The sequence below is a fragment of the Phocoena phocoena genome, chromosome 21 (assembly GCF_963924675.1).
Source record: "Phocoena phocoena chromosome 21, mPhoPho1.1, whole genome shotgun sequence".
In the NCBI taxonomy this organism is placed as follows: Eukaryota; Metazoa; Chordata; class Mammalia; order Artiodactyla; family Phocoenidae; genus Phocoena; species Phocoena phocoena.
The window spans coordinates 14,631,712-14,649,724 of record NC_089239.1 but is presented as its reverse complement, the minus strand read 5'-3'; the positions used below and the strand labels follow the sequence as shown (position 1 = coordinate 14,649,724).

General features: G+C 42.3%; 1 protein-coding gene across 1 annotated transcript in view; it reads right to left on the bottom strand.

Moving 5' to 3' along the window:
- Positions 1-392: 392 nt before the first annotated feature.
- The window catches only part of MFHAS1 (multifunctional ROCO family signaling regulator 1), a 110,666-nt gene continuing 93,045 nt past the window's right edge, over positions 393-18,013 (bottom strand). The window contains exons 2-5 of the mRNA XM_065900079.1: positions 14,037-14,163; positions 11,794-11,885; positions 1,211-1,438; positions 393-475 (exon numbers count right to left, since the gene is read on the bottom strand). Coding sequence (XP_065756151.1) covers positions 393-475; positions 1,211-1,438; positions 11,794-11,885; positions 14,037-14,163 — 530 coding nt within the window. The remainder of the gene's footprint in view (positions 476-1,210; positions 1,439-11,793; positions 11,886-14,036; positions 14,164-18,013) is intronic.

Below are 18,013 nucleotides of genomic sequence, written 5' to 3'. Positions count from 1 at the left end.
CAGGCAAAAACAGCCAAGCTACTCGGAGATCATTTCTGTAAGGGGGTGGATGAGGAGTATTAAGGAAATGTGAAGGAAAGAGGGTCTGAGTACAGTTAGAAGGACTGGGGGTGGCTTCTCAGAGGAGGTGACACATGTCCTGAGTCTTAGGGACAATGGGCCTTCATCGGGTAGGAGAGAAGGGGTGGCAGCTAGCTGTGGACCGAGAGCCGGCCAGAGGTCAGGTGTGGCTGACTCTCCACATTAAGGGAGTGTCACAAGTCAGAAGGGTGGCTGGGGTCTGCTTGGGAAGCCTTGTGTGTCATGCCCGGGAATTTGAACTTGCACCATAATCACCAGGAAGCCATTCAAGGCTTTTCAATAGAAAATTGATGGGGTCTGATGTTGAAAAATCAGTTGGTTTCAAGGACAAAGACTAGCGAGGAGGAGGCCAGGTGAGACTCAATCACAGGGATCTTGGCAGAGACGGGAGGACCTACAGGAAAGCACGGGCCAAAGAGAAAGTTCCATGGCCAGATTCGCTCATTCAAGACACGCGATGAGGTGGGGTAGCAGGTCGCAGTGGAAGGCTGACTGCGCGTGGGAAGAGGGAGCGGGAAGGGTTGAGTGGACGGACGCGCAGAGACAGGAGGAGGCACGGGCAGTGAAGAGCTCCGGGGCAGGGGGACGAGATGTGCGCTGTGGGGAGCCACGGCACGTCCAAGGGAGCAGCCGGGCGGGACGATGGAAACAGGCCCGCAGCTGAAGGGAGGAGTCAGCTGGGGGGCTCGCCCCAGAATCCCCTCAGGTTTCGGAGCCTGCTCTTCCTGGGACGCGGCAAACGCATTCAGCTTATTTAGAAGCTCTGGCTGACAGTGAAGCCACACCCTGTTGTATTGAGGTTAAGCGGGTCTTTTCTGTCCTCTGATGCTTTGACCTCTGCAGCCTTGCCCACCGTGGAGAGACTGCCCCTCCCAGGGTCAGCCAGTTAGTGCCCACACGTAGTGAACAACTCAGACGCGAGCGTGCTTCTCATGCAAACCAGCGAGTCCGGAGTCCACACCCCTGACCACCCCGTTGACCAGGCTCTCACACTCCAGGCCACTCTCCACCTGCCCTGATCACACCAGGGCCAGGCTCCAGACAACTCGAGACTGTCTTTGTGCCCCAGAGCCCGCAGAAACTACCCAAACTGGCCCATCCTACATGTGTTCCCCTGCCTTGCCCGTACCTTCCCGCAGAGACCACAGCACAGGCCCCTCCCCTCCGCCTCCTGGCCCACAGGTGCTTCCCCACGCAGCCCCGCCCCCGCCCCGGGGCACGGCGTGCCCTTCCCCGAAGGAACTGTAATAAACTGTCTTTTCTCCGGCAGTCGTTTCCTGATCTGTTGGCCTCATGTATCTCCAGTCTTCCATTCCCACGGTATACGGAGTTTGTCCAGGCACATGGGCACTGGCATCTACAATATGAAAGGAATGATCCCACTCATCTCTTTATCCCAGGAAGATGGGTTTAGGACACTGACGTTTACGAAGTAGCTGCAGGTGGCCTCATAAACAGCTCTATCTGCATGTACTTCACCTTGACCCCTTCGTGGTGGTGGAGGGGAAGGTGAGCCAGCATGCTCTCCTGCCTACTCAGCACACACATTTACCTGCCTTGCGCAGGTACCTCAGTTAATAAGCAAAACAGTCCTAGGTAAGTCAGTGAGTGGATTTTACTCTAGCATCTATATTTGGATTTTGAAATTTTGTTTTCTATTATTACCTTTATATGTTATGCATGGTGTACATACTAGTATTTCTGATAGAAATAACAGCAACTGGATTTATTGAGCGCTACTTAATCTGTGTAAGGAATAATGCTAAATGCTTCCCCTGAAACTGTCTCTAAATGCACAGAACGAGCTCAGGAGATAGTGCTGCTGTGATCTGCACCTGTCACAGCGCTAACACATAGCCGGATTCAAAAACAGAGGGCATAACTGCAGAGCCTGTCAAACTGCCTTGAGAAAATAAATACCAACACTGCTTTTAAAAAGCTGTCTGCTGGGACTTCCCTGGTGGCGCAGTGGTTAAGAATCCGCCTGCCAATGCAGGGGACACGGGTTCGAGCCCTGGTCCGGGAAGATCCCACGTGCTGCGGAGCAACTAAGCCCTTGCACCACAACTACCGAGCCTGTGTTCTAGAGCCCACGAGCCACAACTACTGAGCCCGTTTGCTGCAACTACTGAAGCCCGTGCACCTAGAGCCTGTGCTCTGCAGCAAGAGAAGCCACCACAATGAGAAGCCAGTGCACCGCTCGCCACAACCAGAGAAAAGCCCTCACGCAGCAACAAAGACCCAACACAGCCAATAAATAAATAGTCAATTAGCTACAAAGTGGGAAACTCAGGATTTTAAAAAAAATGGTTTGCTGTGTTAATCAGCTTGAGCTTTTCCTGATGTTATATTCTTGCATTACGTTAGAATGAGTTTTTTTAAATGACTTTTTTCCAAAAAGGATCTGAGGTGACTGATATATGCATTATAGTAAATTAGGCAAAAGAATTGAGCAGTTTTCTTATTTTTAATTCTCCAATATGTCTTGATTCTGGATAAGTAAAAGATTTGTAATCTTAAAATGTCCTGCTGTATGGAATCTCTTCGTCCCAAGCCCATCCTCCCCCTTTTTTCCCTAAACTCTCCAAGTCCTTAGGAGGCCCTTACCTATTTAAGAAACCCTCTCTGCTTCCCAGAGACTTACCCTTAAAAATTGGTGCTCCTAAAGTCACAGATTGGGCACAGTAAAAATGATGGCATAAGGGAAAGAAGCACTATCTTTTCCACTTAATTGTCCAAGAAAGTATGGAGATACCTAAGCAGAGAGGGAACAAATTCCAGTATCAACGTGGCTGACGGGAGACTAAATAATCAAAGAAACACTGTTCCTCCCAGTCGTGAAAGCAACAAGGCAAGGAGCCGTCTTACTCCTTACAAAGAACAAAACAAATCAATGCAAATCATTGTGATACACCCCACAGGCAACCTCCACATTTAAGCCTCCTTTCCTTCTGAAATTCCATCCCATCCCCACCCTTCAAGCTTTACACTTCTGAGATCAGTGAAAAATTCTCCATGGTGATTAAGCCAAATTCATCCATTCCTTAAAAAAAAGGTTTTCTAATCGAGTCCTTACGAATCTGAGTGCAGTTAAACATACTTTGCCTATTTATTTGGTGAGGTAAAGGCCACAGAATCTTCATCCTACTTTTTACAAAAGACTTAGTTGGTCTTAAATATCCTTATGTCGTAACAATGTAACTGCCAAAATTCCTATGCAAAGTAATCACTATGGGTTTGAGAATATGTGCAAACAGTAAGTAGCTGGAATCTTACTTGAATTGGAACGCTATAGTATATACACAAAAATCCAAGTTTGAAATGCAGTGTGAGCCTTGTCCTTTATTATCGGTAATACTTTCTGGAAAGGAGAAAGCTTTGCCCAGCAATTTTCAAACCAGCCCATTTTTTCTAATTCTGTAACACACGACCTGCCAAAATCAGAATTTGCTTCCCTCTTCAGTTCCACCACTCCACAGACAGATAGGGTAGCACCACAGAAGAAATGGCAACTGCCAGAAGATAAAAATGATACTTTTCTGTTTCCTGCATGTTCAAGGGCCAGTCCATTAAGAAGCCACATGGGAGTGTGAGTTGCATTCCAGTATGTCTTTTAAAAAAATGTTTATATTGGACTATAGGTGATTTACAGTGTTGGGTTAGTTTCAGGTGTACAGCAAAGTGAAACTGTTATACATATGCATATACCCACTCTGTTTTAGATTCTTTCCCCATACAGACCAGTAGAGAGTATTGAATAGAGTTCCCTGTGCTATACAGTAGGTCCTTGTTGGTTATCTATTTTAAATATAGTAGTGTGTATATGTCAACCCCAATCTCCCAATTTATCCCTCCCACCCACCTTTCCCCTTTGGTAACCATAAGTTTGGTTTCTATGTCTGTGAGTCTGTTTCTGTTTTGTAAATAAGTTCATTTGTATCATTTTTTAAAGATTCCACATATAAGCGATATCATGTATTTGTCTTTGTCTGACTTCACTTAATATGATAAACTCCAGGTCCCTCCATGTTGCTGCAAAGGGCATTATTTCATTCTTTTTAATGGCTGAGTAATATTCCATTGTACATATGTACCACATCTTCTTTATTCATTCCTCTGTTGATGGACATTTAGTTTGCTTCCATGGCTTGGCTATAGTATACAGCACTGCAACATTGTGGTGCACGTATCCTTTTGAACCATGGTTTTCTCCAGATATATGCCCAGGAGTGGGATTGCTGGGTCATATGGTAGCTCTTTTTAGTTTTTTAAGGAACCTTCATACTGTTGTCCATAGTGGCTGTACCAATTTACATTCCTACCAACAGTGCAGGAGGGTTCCCTCTTCCCCACACCTTCTCCAGCATTTATTGTTCGTAGACTTTTTACTGATGGCCATATTCTGACTGGTGTGAGGTGATATCTCGTTATAGTTTTGATGTGCATTTCTCTAATAATTAGTGATGTTGAGCATCTTTTCATGTGCCTCTTGGTCATCTGTATGTCTTCTTTGAAGAAATGTCGGTTTAGGTTTTCTGCCCATTTTTTTGATTGGGTTGTTGTTTCTTTTGATATTGAGCCACATGAGTTATTTGTAAATTTTGGAGATTAATCACTTGTTGGTCATATCGTTTGCAAATATTTTCTCCCATTCTTTGGGGTTTCTTTTCGTTTTGTTTATGGTTTCCTTTGCTGTGATAAAGCATTTAAGTTTAATTAGGTTCCATTTGTTTATTTTTATTTTCATTACTCTAGGAGGTGGATCCAAAAAGATATTGCTACGATTTATGTCAAAGAGTGTTCTGCCTATGTTTTCCTCTAAGAGTTTTATAGTATCCAGCCTTACATTTAGGTCTTTAATCCATTTTGGGTTTACTTTTGTGTATGGTGTTCGAGAATGTTTTAACTTCATTCTTTTACATGTAGCTGTCCAGTTTTCCCAGCACCACTTATTGAAGAGACTGTCTTTTCTGCATTGTGTAGTCTTGTCTCTTTTGTCATAGATTAATTGACCATAGGTGTGTGGCTTTATTTCTGGGCTTTCTATCCTGTTCCATTGATCTGTATTTCTGTTTCAGCACCAGTACCATACTGTTTTGATTACTGTAGCTTTGTAGTATAATCTGAAGTCAGGGAACTGATTCCTCCAGCTCTGTTTTTCTTTCTCAGGATTGCTTTGGCTATTTGGGGCCTTTTGTGTTTCCATACAGTTTGTAAAATTTTTTGTTCTAATTCCGTGAAAAATGCCATTGGTAATTTGATAGGGATTGCATTGAATCTGTAGATTGCTTTGGGTAGTATAGTCATTTTGATAATATTGATTCTTCCAATCCAATAACATGGTATATCTCTCCATCTGTTTGTGTCTTCTTTGATTTCTTTCATCAGTGTCTTATAGTTTTCTGAGTACAGGTCTTTTGCCTCCTTAGGGAGGTTTATTCCTAGGTATTTTATTCTTTTTGATGGGATGATAAATGGGATTTTTCCCTTAATTTCTCTTTCTGATCTTTTGTTGTTAGTGTATAGGAATGCAAGAGATTTCTGTGTATTTCATGCAACTTTACCAAATTCATTGATGAGCTCTAGTAGTTTTCTAGTAGCATCTTTAGGATTTTCTGTGTAGTATCATGGTGTATCGATCACGGTATATGATCCTTTTAATGCATTGTTGGATTCGGTTTGCTAGTGTTTTGTTGAGGATTTTTGTGTCTATGTTCATCAGTGATATTGGCTTGTAACTTTCTCTCTTTTTGTGGTATCTTTATCTGGTTTTGGTATCAGGGTGATAGTGGCCTCATAGAATGAGTTTGGGAGTGTTCCTTCCTCTGCAAGTTTTTGGAAGAGTTTTGGAAGGATAAGTGTTAACTCTTCTCTAAATGTTTGATAGAATTCACCTGTGAGGCCATCCGGTCCTGGACTGTTTGTTGGGAGTTTTTCAATCACAGTTTCAATTTCAGTACTTGTGATTGGTCTGTTCATATTTTCTTTTTCTTCCTGGTTCAGTCTTGGGAGATTGTCTCTTTCTAAGAATTTGTCCATTTCTTCCAGGTTGTCCATTTTATTGGCATGTAGTTGCTTGTAGTAGTCTCTTATGATCCTTTGTATTTCTGTGGTGTCAGCTGTAACATCTCCTTTTTCATTTCTAATTTTATTGATTTGAGTTCCTCTGCCTTTTTTTCTTATTAATTTTGTTTAGGTTTATCAATTTTATCTTTTCAAAGAACCAGCTTTTAGTTTCACTGGTTTTTATTTATTTTTTCCACTGGTTTTTTTTCAATTGTGTTCTTCCTCTCTATTTCATTTATTTCTGCTCTGATTTTTATGATCTCTTTCCTTCTGCTAACTTTGGGTTTTGTTTGTTCTTTCTTTGGCTGCCTTAGGTGTAAGGTTAGGTTGTTTGAGATTTTTCTTGTTTTCTGAGATTGTAAGATTGTAAGATTCTGAGGTTGAGTAAGATTGTATTGCAATAAACTTCCCTCTTAGACCTGCTCTTGCTGTGCCCCATAGGTTTTGGATTGTCATGCTTTTGTTGTCATTTGTCTCTAGGTATTTTTTTGATTTTGTCTTTGATTTCTTCAGTGATCCATTGGTTGTTTAGTATCATACTGTTTAGCCTCCACATATTTGTGCTTTTTAGTTTTTTCCTTGTAGTTGATTTCTAACCTCATTGTGTTTGGAAAAGATGCCTGATAGGATTTCAGTTTTCTTAAATTTACAGAGGCTTGATTTGTGGCCCAGCCTATGATCAATCCTCAAGAATGTTCCATGTGCACTGGAAAAGAATGTGTATTCTGCTGCATTTGGATGGATATAAATATCAATAAGTCTATCTGGTCTAATGTGTCATTTAAGGCCTGTGTTTCCTTACTGATTTTCTGTCTGGATGATCTGTCCATTGATGAAAGTGGTGTGTTAAAATCTGCCACTATTATCGTTTTACTGTTGATTTCTCCTTTTATGGCTGTTAGTATTTGCCTTATATATTGAGGTGCTCCTATGCTGCGTGCGTTTATATTTACAATTGTTATATCTTCTTTTTGGATTGATCCCTTCATCATTATGTGGTGTCCTTCTTTGTCTCTTGGAACAGTTTTTATTTTAAAGTCTATTTTGTTTGATATGAGCATTGCTACTCCAGCTTTCTTTTGATTTCCATTTGCCTTTTTCATTCCCCTCACTTTCAGTCTGTATGTGTCCCTAGATCTGAAGTGGGTCACTTGTAGACAGCATATATACAGGTCTTGTTTTTGTATCCATTCAGCCAGTCCATGTCTTTTGGTTGGAGCGTTTAGTCTGTTTACGTTTAAGGCAATTATTGATATGTAGGTTCTTATTGCCATTTTATTATTTGTTTTGGGTTTGTTTTTGTAGGTTTTTTTTCTTTCCTCTTTTGTTCTCTTCTCTTGTGATTTGATGACTAACTTTACTGATGTGTTTGGATTTCTTATTCTTTTTTGTGTGTGCATCTATTGTGGATTTTTGGTTTGTGGTTACTATGAGGTTTTAATACAGCAATCTATATAAAAACAGGATTGTTTTAAGTTGCTGGTCTTTTAATTTCAAATGCATTTCTGATATCCTGCATTTGTATTCTCTTTTCACGACTGCTGGCTTTCATATCATTTTGTGTGTGGATGAGTTGCTACCTTTACTGTAATGTTTGCCTTTACCAGTGAGATCTTCCATTTGTAGTTTTCTTGTTTCTAGTTGTGGCCTTTTCTTTTCCACTTAGAGAAGTTCCTTTAGCATTTGTTGCAAAGCTGGTCTGGTGGTGCTGAAATCTCTTAGCTTTTGCTTGTCTGTAAAGCTTCTGATTTCTACGTCAAATCTGAATGAGAGCCTTGCTGGATAGAATATTCCTGGTTGTAGGTTCTTCCCTTTCATCACTTTAAATATATCATGCCATTCCCTTCTGGCCTGCAGTTTCTGCTGAGAAATCAGCTGATTACCTATGGGAATTCCCTTATATGTTTTGTTGCTTTTCCCTTGTTGCTTTTAATTTTTTCTCTTTGTCTTTAATTTTTGTCAGTTTGGTTACTGTGTGCCTTTGTGTGTTCCTCCTTGGGTTTATGCTGCCTGGGACTCTCTGTGATTCCTGGACTTGGGTGACTGTTTCCTTTCCCATGTTAGGGAAGTTTTCAGCTACTATCTCCTTAGATATTTTCTCAGGACCTTTCTCTCTCTCTTCTCCTTCTGGGGACCCCTATAATGTGAGTGTTGGTGTGTTTAATGGTGTCCCAGAGTTCTCTTAGATTGTCCTTATTTCTTTTCACTCTTTTTCTTTATTCTTGTCCACCGCAGTGACTTCCACCATTCTGTCTTCCAGCTCACTTATCCGTTCTTCTGCCTCATTTGTTCTATTGATTCTTTCTAGTGTATTTTTCATTTCAGTTATTGTATTGTTCATCTATGTTTGTTTGTTATTTAGATCTTCTAGCTCTTTGTTAAACATTTCTTGTATCTTCTCGATGTATGCTTCCATTCTTTTTCCAAGATCTTGTATCATCTTTACTATCATTACTCTGAATTCTTTTTCAGTTAGATTGCCTATCTCCAATTCACTTAGTTGTTCTTTTGAGGTTTTATCTTGTTCCTTTGTCTGGGACATATTCCTCTGCTGGCTCATATTCCTCTGCTGGCTCATTTTGTCTAACTTTCTGTCATTGTGGTTTCCACTCCATAAGCTGCAGAGCTGTAGTTCTTCTTGGCTTCTGCTGTCTGCCCCCTGGTGGATGAGACTGATCTAAGGGGTTTGTGCAGGCTTCCTGGTGGGAGGGACTAGTTTCTGCCCACTTGTGGGTGGAGCTGGGTCTTGTCCCTCTGGTGGGCAGGGCCCTGTCAAGGGGTGTGTTTAGTGGGCAGCTGTGGGCTCAGGAAGACTTGAGGCAGCCTGTCTGCTGATGGGTGGGGCTGTGTTCCCACCCTGATGCTTGTCTGACCTGAGGCCTCCCAGCACTGGAGCCTACAGGCTGGTGGCTGGGGCCAGGTCTTGGTGAGAAAATGGCAGCCTCCAGGAGGACTTGCACCAGGGAGTACTCCCCAGAACTACCGCCACCAGTGTCTTTGTCCCCACAGTGAGCCAAAGTCGTCCCCCCTCCCCCCACCAGTAGGAGACCCTCCAATACCAGCAGATAGGTTTGGCCCAGGCTCTTGTGAGGTCACTGCTTTTTCCCCTGGGTCCTAGTGCACATGAGGCCTTGTGTGCACTCTCCAGGACTGGAGTGTCTGTTTCCCCCAGTCCTGTGGAATTCCTGTGATCAAATCCCACTGGCCTTCAAAGCCAGATGCTCTGGGGGCTCCTCCTCCTGAAACCAGACCCCCAGGCTGGGGAGCCTGATGTGGGGTTCAGAACTCTCACTCCTGTGGGAGAACCTCTATGATACAGTTATTTTCCAGTTGGTGGTTTGCCCACCTGGCCGGTATGGGATTTGATTTTATCGTGATTGCACGGCTCCTACTGTACTGTTGTGGTTTCTTCTGTCTTTGGATCTTCTTTGGTAGGTTCCATCATTTTTTTATTGATAGTTGTTCAGTAGTTAGTTGTGATTTTGTTGTTTTCACGAGAGGCGGTGAGCTCACGTCCTTCTACTCCGCCATTTTGTCCCCACCCACTGTATGTATCTCCAGTATTTCTTAAGGTAAAACATTTTCATAGCTAACCTTCTGAATCATGTCTTTTAAATGAAAATCAGTAGACAAATTGAGTCAAGTGGCAGTGTTTCAGAATATATATTTTAATTGGTAAAGGAGGAAAATCTCTTTGGAAATGAGAAAGAAATAGTCCATAAGTTATCTAAAAATGAAAGGCAAATAGCAAGCTGCAATTCGCCCAAAGAAGTTCACACTTCCCTTCTGAGCTGGAATTTTAAAGTGTCTCAACCTGTAAAGCAACAGGATGAGACAGGAATTCACAAATAATTTTTTAATGAAAAAAAAATCCTTCTATTGTACTTGCCTTGCTTTTCCCACTGAAAGTATATTTTTGCCCTTTATGATCCCTAAAGTCCAAGGCTCAGTATCCCTGTCTATATTAAAGGTCAGTTAGGCTGCCGCTCAGAAGTTCTGAAGGATAAATACGTGACAGATGGATGTGTTAATTAACTACATGGTGGGAATCCTTTCACAGTGCATACGGATATCAAATACCACAGTGTACACTTTAAGTATCTTACTTATCTGTCAATTACATCCCAATAAAGCTAAAAAAAGGAAGATCAGTGGGTGCCAAGGGTTAAGAGGGGAGGGAGGGATAAAGAGGGAAATGCAGAGGATTTTTTAGGGCAATGAAAATATTGTATAAGATACTGTAATGGTAGATACATGTCATTCTGTATTTGTCCAAACCCATGAAACGTACGACATCAAGTGTGAACCCTAATGTAAAGCGTGGGCTTCGGGTGATAACAAGGTGTCAGTGTAGGTTCATCACCTGTGACAAATGTTCCAGTCTGGTTGGGGAGGCTGTGTGTGGCCAGGGCAGGGGGTAGATGGGGTCTTTCTGTACCTTCTGCTCGATTTTATTGTGAACCTAAAACTGCTCTTAACAACTAAGTCTTTGTTTTTAAAAATTGCTACCTATACTTTAGGTATAGGTAGAGTTCTGAAGGAGGCTGATTTCCCTCCAAGAAACTCCAATTCCCTTCTACTGTTCAGTAAACAGGGGGCTGGGAGCAGGGGTACACATCACTCCACTGCCTTCAGACTGCACTGGGCCAAGGATAACAAGTGTTTGTACGAATTTCCTTAAAACTCACAAATCTGTTTAATACCAACACACCAGGGAGCAAAACCATTCCTGAAAGTGGCACTAAAAATTATTTATTTTCTGCATGGAACTAGGTATTGTATTAGACACAGTGACTGTAAATATATGAACCATTACCGAATGGGTAAGCTTGATGGTAGGAAAGTATTACCAACGCTTTAAAAACCTGTTTATCAGACAGAATATCCTTAAGGAGGTCAGAATTTTTCAAAGCAACCCAGCAAATCTGCTACTAGATGAATTTTCATCTCATCTCCAAGGCAAATATCCTTGAAAATCAGCCCAGGATCGCCAAAGTATGGAAATGACTCGTATTTCTATCTGATATCAGCCAAGGGACCAAGAAGTCACTCAGTTGATACGCTTCTCCTTGGAGAGCGAGGTGCCGAAGGCCGGGCATTCCATTCACTTCATGTAACCTCTTCCCCGTGGAACGCTGGCAGAGACTTCACCATCATCCAAGGTGAATTAGGAGAATAAGTCACTTTTTAAAAAAAAAAATCACTACTTGCTCTTTATTCTCTGTCTGTAGGTGAATAACACACCTCGAAATTTTAAAAAATGAGAAATAGAGAAGCTTGGAATTCTTAAGGAAGATCCAATCAAATAACAGTCATCAATGGTTTTTCCTTATAAAGCTCATAGTAGCACCATTATTTTACACATGGTCAAAGGCAGGCCGTTAATGACAAGTCTCATTTGACCTATAAAGGAGAGGGGTAAACTGGTCAACGAAGAGCTTGGAATGCCTTTTTAAAACCACTGTAAGATCTGGATCAATGACCTAAGAGTAGGGTGATTATTCTGGTTTTCCTGGGATGGCTCTGGTTGCCGCCTATCGTCCTGGCAAAATTGTTAAGAATTCTCCTGAAGATGAGACTCACTGGCCTGGGAGCCCTGGAGGGGATCTCAACGAGCAGAATGTCTGGCACACACATGACAATCACCTGAGTGGCTCGTTTTCTTAAAGACTAGTGCCTGGCCCTGGAAATTCTGATATACACGTGCCTGATGAAGAAGTCTGATCTTGACCATCGACCTACATTTTAGAGGAGGAGAGAGCAGTAAAAGGTCACTCCCTAGTGACTTGCCTAAGTTAACTGGGGCTGCAGTTGCAAAACCAGGGCAATAACTCCAGTCTGCCAATTTCTACTGTCCGCTGAGACCCTAAGTCTAACTCTTAGAAGCTCTCAGGCTCAGACCCAAGCTGTCTGGACCTAACGACCACCTCCTGGGACAGCTTTCCTCATCGATCCCCAAATCCCACTTCCAACACATTGCCATCCACTTGTAAATTAGAGTTTCCACTGGGCTGTGCAGGGCCTGACTGTTTGTTTCCATTTTGTTCTCAAGGATATTCCTTCATTTAGAATTGAGAGTTACCCTCTAAATCTGCCATCCATTGTATGAGACCTTTTCTTAAAAATCCATTTCAAAATAAAACTGTTCACAGAGCTAGGTCAAAAGCAGTTCAGTCCCTAAAGGTATCCCCTCCAGCATCTAGAAGTCTCAGGTCATGTGGCTCTGATTACCCAGGGCTTTAAAGCTGCTTGTTCATTTCAGGTATGATAAACTGGAAGAGAGAGGAGCTGATAGCATTTCTGCAGCTTGGTATAAATGTCGTTCTGTGGCAGTACAACAGAAGCCAGTGAGAAGACACTAACTCTGGCTCGGTGCCACTGTGGTTTCTCGTGCAAGTGGATATTTTAACTCCAACCTCTATCTCGTCTATTAAATGCCACGTGGCTATGGCAAAACAACAGGTTACCGTCTCTCCTGGCTCAGGAAAATCTACACCCATGCAAAGCCTATTGCACAATTGTTCCCCTCCGTTCCAGACCCTGTTTTTTATAATATCCCTTTATCCTTACCCTATGTGTAAGAAAGGCACCAGTGTATACCAATTCAGAGAATGGTAACATTTCTGATGTTTGGTATGCTCAGGACAGGGGAATGTTCTGGTTCATATTTAGTTACTGGGTAATCCTAAGAAGCATTTCAAGGTTTCACAATGTCATAGGGTCATATGTTAGTGATAAGCTAACCTTAAAAAGCATTCTGAATAGAAGAGCATGAGAAAAGAATCTCCCTTGGGTGTTCAGTGACATTTTGCAGCAAAGAAGGATTAGGGATGTTCTGTCTAATGAGTCACCCAGTTTGGAGAAAAGGGACAGCTGCTAATGAATGAGAAATCCCCAGCAGACCCTTGCTCTGCAGACAGCATATCAAGGACAGGAAAGCTGATACTTGGAGGGTCGGAGACATAAGTTCCTATCACACAAACTCTCAGGAATGCAGCCTGACAGCAAGTTTCTCAAGAGGTCGTAACAGGTCACCATTCTCAAATACGAACTTTCCAACATCCCTATACAAAGCTTAGATATGGAAAAAATATTCTGTGTGGTCAACTAGGAAGAAAAATGCTTGAAGTCTCCTTCGTGAATACTTTGTTGATATCACCCAGAAGACCAGGGACTACTTACTGCTTTTCAAGATTTGCAGTAGAAAGGTATTTCATCTCAGTCTAAAGTGGCCTGTTCAGTTCTTAACACTACAGAAGAAACCAAACAGATGAGTTTAACCTAAGTTTATCATCTGAGTTTAATGCTAAGCTAACCTTGTATCCAAAAGTTAGTTCACACGGGTACATTCTGTGTCTTTAAGTCCATTTTGGGGAAGGTGGGAAAAAAAACCACACAGCTTCTGATTGTCGAGGACTGATAGAGAATCAGAGACCCACAAGAAAAAAGGATCTGCTACAGATTTTCTGCCAGCTTTCCTTATTTAATGAGCCCTCGCTGTTTTCTAAAATGAGGGCCCACTTCATACTACAATGACAGAATTATGACTATCAAAAAAAAAAAATCGCTCTTTTTGGTTGCATATGCCTGCAAATATACTAAAAAACAATGAATCATACACTTTAAACAAGTGAGCTGTATAATATGTGAACAAAATCTCAAAAAAGCTGTTTTAAAATGTTCTTTTATCAGCAAAAGTAAAAAAAAAAAAAAAAATCACAAATAACAAAAAATGAAAGTTCCTAGTTTGTTGTATAAGCCATAGTTTTGCTGTTGCCCAGATAACTAGGTCTGCCCTGGGGGAGCGTTTCCAGGTTTGATGAAAGGTACTTTAACCTGGATTTTTGTTCTCAGGAGTGAGGGACAGGGGCTGCGGGTTCAGAACTCACTTGGAACATGGGCTGATCACAGTCGGTGTGGGTGGGTAAACCAAGGCAACATTCACTCGCTCGCTGCCATTCTTGGGGCAAATGATCTCTGCCACGCCTTCTGGTCTGGGCTGACTCAGCAACTCCCCTGCAGGAGAGAGAAACATGCATTAGTGAGATTTGCCTTCAAAAATGAGGCCACCTTAGAGAGGGGGTAGAGGAAGCACGGAGCAGGGCAGGTAGTGAGGACGACGGGAAGGGTCTGCAGACAGTGGAATCAGAGAACAAATGTGCAACCAGAGCAGAACTGGCTCTGCTCTCACTGGCTCATCTGCATCACTGTGGAGAACATTCTAATGGTGATGGCAGGAAGGCTACCATTCCGGACAAAGACAGCATCTGCCACTCTTTTCCTCACCTTCCTTTCCCCAGATGGGCTCCAGAGATCTTTATCTAGACGTCGCAGCAAACTGAGCCAGGATCCCTCGAGCCCGGAGAAGCAGGGCTGCCAAGGAGGTGTTCATAATGAGGATGGGGGCAGATGGAATTCACAGCAGCCTTGCAACAAAGCCCCGTATTAATGATCTGGAAATGCAGCTGACTAAAGGTGTGTTATCAAGGTAAACAGGCTGGTTCATGCTGGCAAGAGGATTTCCTGGGTAGGTGTGTGTGCGGATTTGTAAAGGACCAACACAATGCTCTCTTATGAGTAATGGGAGCTAGTAAGTCACCCCAAAGGAAACCTGCGTACTCTGCCTGCCCCGGATACGATCTCTCCAACCAGATCATCAAATCCCCAAGAGCAGTGATGCCTTCCGTTTCTTGCTTTCCTCCCCACTGTCCGCTTACCCAGTAGCACCCTCTGCCCTTTCTCTGTTTTCATGGCCAGCTCTTGCTCAGAAAATTCAAAAAATAGCTTTTGGCGGACAATGGTGCATTATTGCCTAAATTCCCCTACTTATACCTAGAAAGTAAATAAATGAAACCAAGGTCACAAAACATCTGCCAACTGGGGAAAGATGCTACTGGAAATAAAACATCAACAGCCATCACTTGTATTACTGATTTGAAATTCTGGGGACCCCAAAGTATATGCCATTCATGTGAGGATACAAAAAATCCTTTGACTGAAAATGCCGTGTATCTAAACGTCTCACCTCCAGCGAACTCACATTGACAGAGCATGCCCATGTGCTAGCACTGAACAGACAGCTTTAAATGTACATCTCATTTCATCTTTACAATGTTACTATAAGGGTTTATCCTCATTTTGCAAATCAGGAAGCTAACGTTCAGGGAGGTTATGTGATGTACCCAGAGTCAAGGCTAGCAAGGGGCAGACTGAGGCTGTGTGACCTTGGGAACATCTCTGGGGCCCTTACCTTTTGCTGCCACCCTCTGATACCCATCCCCCCAAAGTGGGGACTGCTTCTTTACTCCAGAACACATCTCTCCTAGAAAAGTAATCCAAAAATGCTATTATTCAGTAATGAACTAACCATTGACATCTTTGTACTTTTATGAAAGACAGCTGTTTCCTGGTTTGAACAATTTTATATGGCTTTGCACAATACGAACCAAATGTAATTTGAGTTCCTTAACCAAACTAATGTAAACACCAAATGACTGCAAAAGTTAATTTAGCATCATTAGCTTGTATCATGGATACATGGGTATCAGAATTCTGCTCCGACACCAGCTAGGAAAAGATCTCAAAATATAAAAAGGCAAATTAAAAACGTAAACATTAAATGCTCTCGAAGTCATAAAATGAACCAAAGTAAGAGCATGTTGCACCAGACTGAGACTTGGAAGTCATCCAGTCCAAATACCACTTTACAAGTCAGAAGGTCTCTGCGTTTAACAGATTTGCTCGGAGTCTCACAGAGAGCTTTAAACCCACCACCTACCACGGGGCTAGAACTGCACCAAGAGAATGCTCTGAACGACCCAGGCTTGTTAACACCCCCACCCCCCCCCCCCACCCCCGGTCCCAGACCGCCCTCCCCTGCTTCCTCACCTGATACTTTCAGTTTCTACTTTCTGTCCCAAGATTACCCCCAAGGCTTGAACCCAGACTGGGAATCTCTGGCTTCCCCCAAGAACTCTCTCCTGGTGGGAATTTCACACAGGCCTCTGCTCCTCCTTCCTGCAAGTGCCTGAGGGCCCAGGATAACAAATGTAGATGTCAAGCCCCAACCCCAGGCTCCCGTTCCTGCACCGCTGGCTTCCTTGCTGGGAACAGTGTAGGTTTTGCCAGAGAACTGGAAATAATTCGCAGTTGACTATTAAGCATTGGCTATCAATTTCTATTAAACCAAGAGCTTTAGTGCCCCCCGCCCTGCTCCAGATGCCCAGAATCACCCAGGTCCAGGGAACTGGTTTTGTGTGGGTCTTACCCCTAGCAGCACTGCCAGCCACTGAAACAGCAGGAAAGTCGAAGGCACTGAGAAATTTCATGCATACGAAAAATTCACTTGGTGCTGTGCAGATGCAAGAAACAGAACGGTTCACGAGCTCCAGGACATACGTGCACTCCGACAAGCTACTGCTTGGGGCCAGATTCTGAGGATTTTGGAAACGTGCCCAGTTATTAAATTAAGAAAGTAAGACAAACGGACTTTTCCTCTCAAAAAAAAAAAAAAAACAAAAAACTATCTTATCAGTAACACAAACAGTGGTTCCTAACATGTTGGCTACTAAAATAGAAGCTAATTGGCTCTGATTTCCGTAACACAAGCTTGATTTTCAAACTAAAGCACAGCCTATTGGTTGAGCACCTAATTAGGGAGCTATTACCGTGTGAGGAGCTGCAGGGATACAGGAGTCTAAAGCAAGGCCTGTGATGTGGAGGGCTTCGGCACTGGAGAAAGTCGAGTGCACAAAAAAAGAACTATGGTACTGTGCAGTGGATGCCCCCTAGGAAGTTACGAGATGCTAGAGAACAAATGAGAAGGCCAGACTAATACTGATTTCCAGGACTGGAAAAAGACCTGGAAGTGTGGGGGATTTAGATTTATTACACATCTGTCATCACTGGCAAAAGCTAATAAAAAAGATAAATCCCAAAGTTGGTGGCAGCTGCAAAAAAAATGTTATATTTACAGAAAATGTTACCAATAGAGGAAGGAGAAATATTCATGTGACCTGTTATATTTCCATTTTTAGGAATTCGCTTCAAGGAAGTGGGCCTTTCTTACAAAAATTATATAATGATTTGCTCATAGCAACACTATTCATAAAACAGTGAAAACTTAGTAACCCTCTCAAATATTCAACAAAGGGGATGATTAAAAACTATGACACAATTCAGAAGACAGAATTCTCTGTAGTCATTAAAAATTATGAGACCAATATTTCTGTGTAGAAAGGAAATTTGAAAGTATGTTCTCATTAGAAACATAAACTGATAAGGAACACAACTGGATTTGGAGTGAAATGGGTCATTCAAGATTAAATGGTCCTGAGGTTATTTGTTTATTTTTATGCTTGGATCAATTTAAAAAAAAAAAGGCTAAGTATATGCTTCACGCTGAAGGGAGACGCCAGCTTTAAATGCAGGTGCTTTCTCCTCTGTTGGAAATTCTCTATTCATGTGCGGTTTTTACACAGTCTTCCTGAAGTAGCAGAAACTTGGCTGGACGAACAGACCACTGCATCTACTGAGGCTGTATTAGGCCACTACACAGTCTCCCTGTGCCTATTAAAGTTATGAAAAGCTATTCTTACTTAATCACTCTGTCTCAAGATTTCTGGCATTAAAATGCTAGTGAACGCTCATTAGTTGTTTTTCCCCTGTGGAAGAACAGAACACCAAGTTTTATTACGATTTATTTCTAAACTACAGGAGATGAGTGAAATGAGCTCATCTTTTTCTGCTAATCATCAGAATTCACAAATACTGGGCACATTATGCAAAATACTAAAAAGGTATCACTCTGACGACCCAAACCACAATACTAAAAGCCTAAAACATGTCTTTTCAGTACAAATAAAAC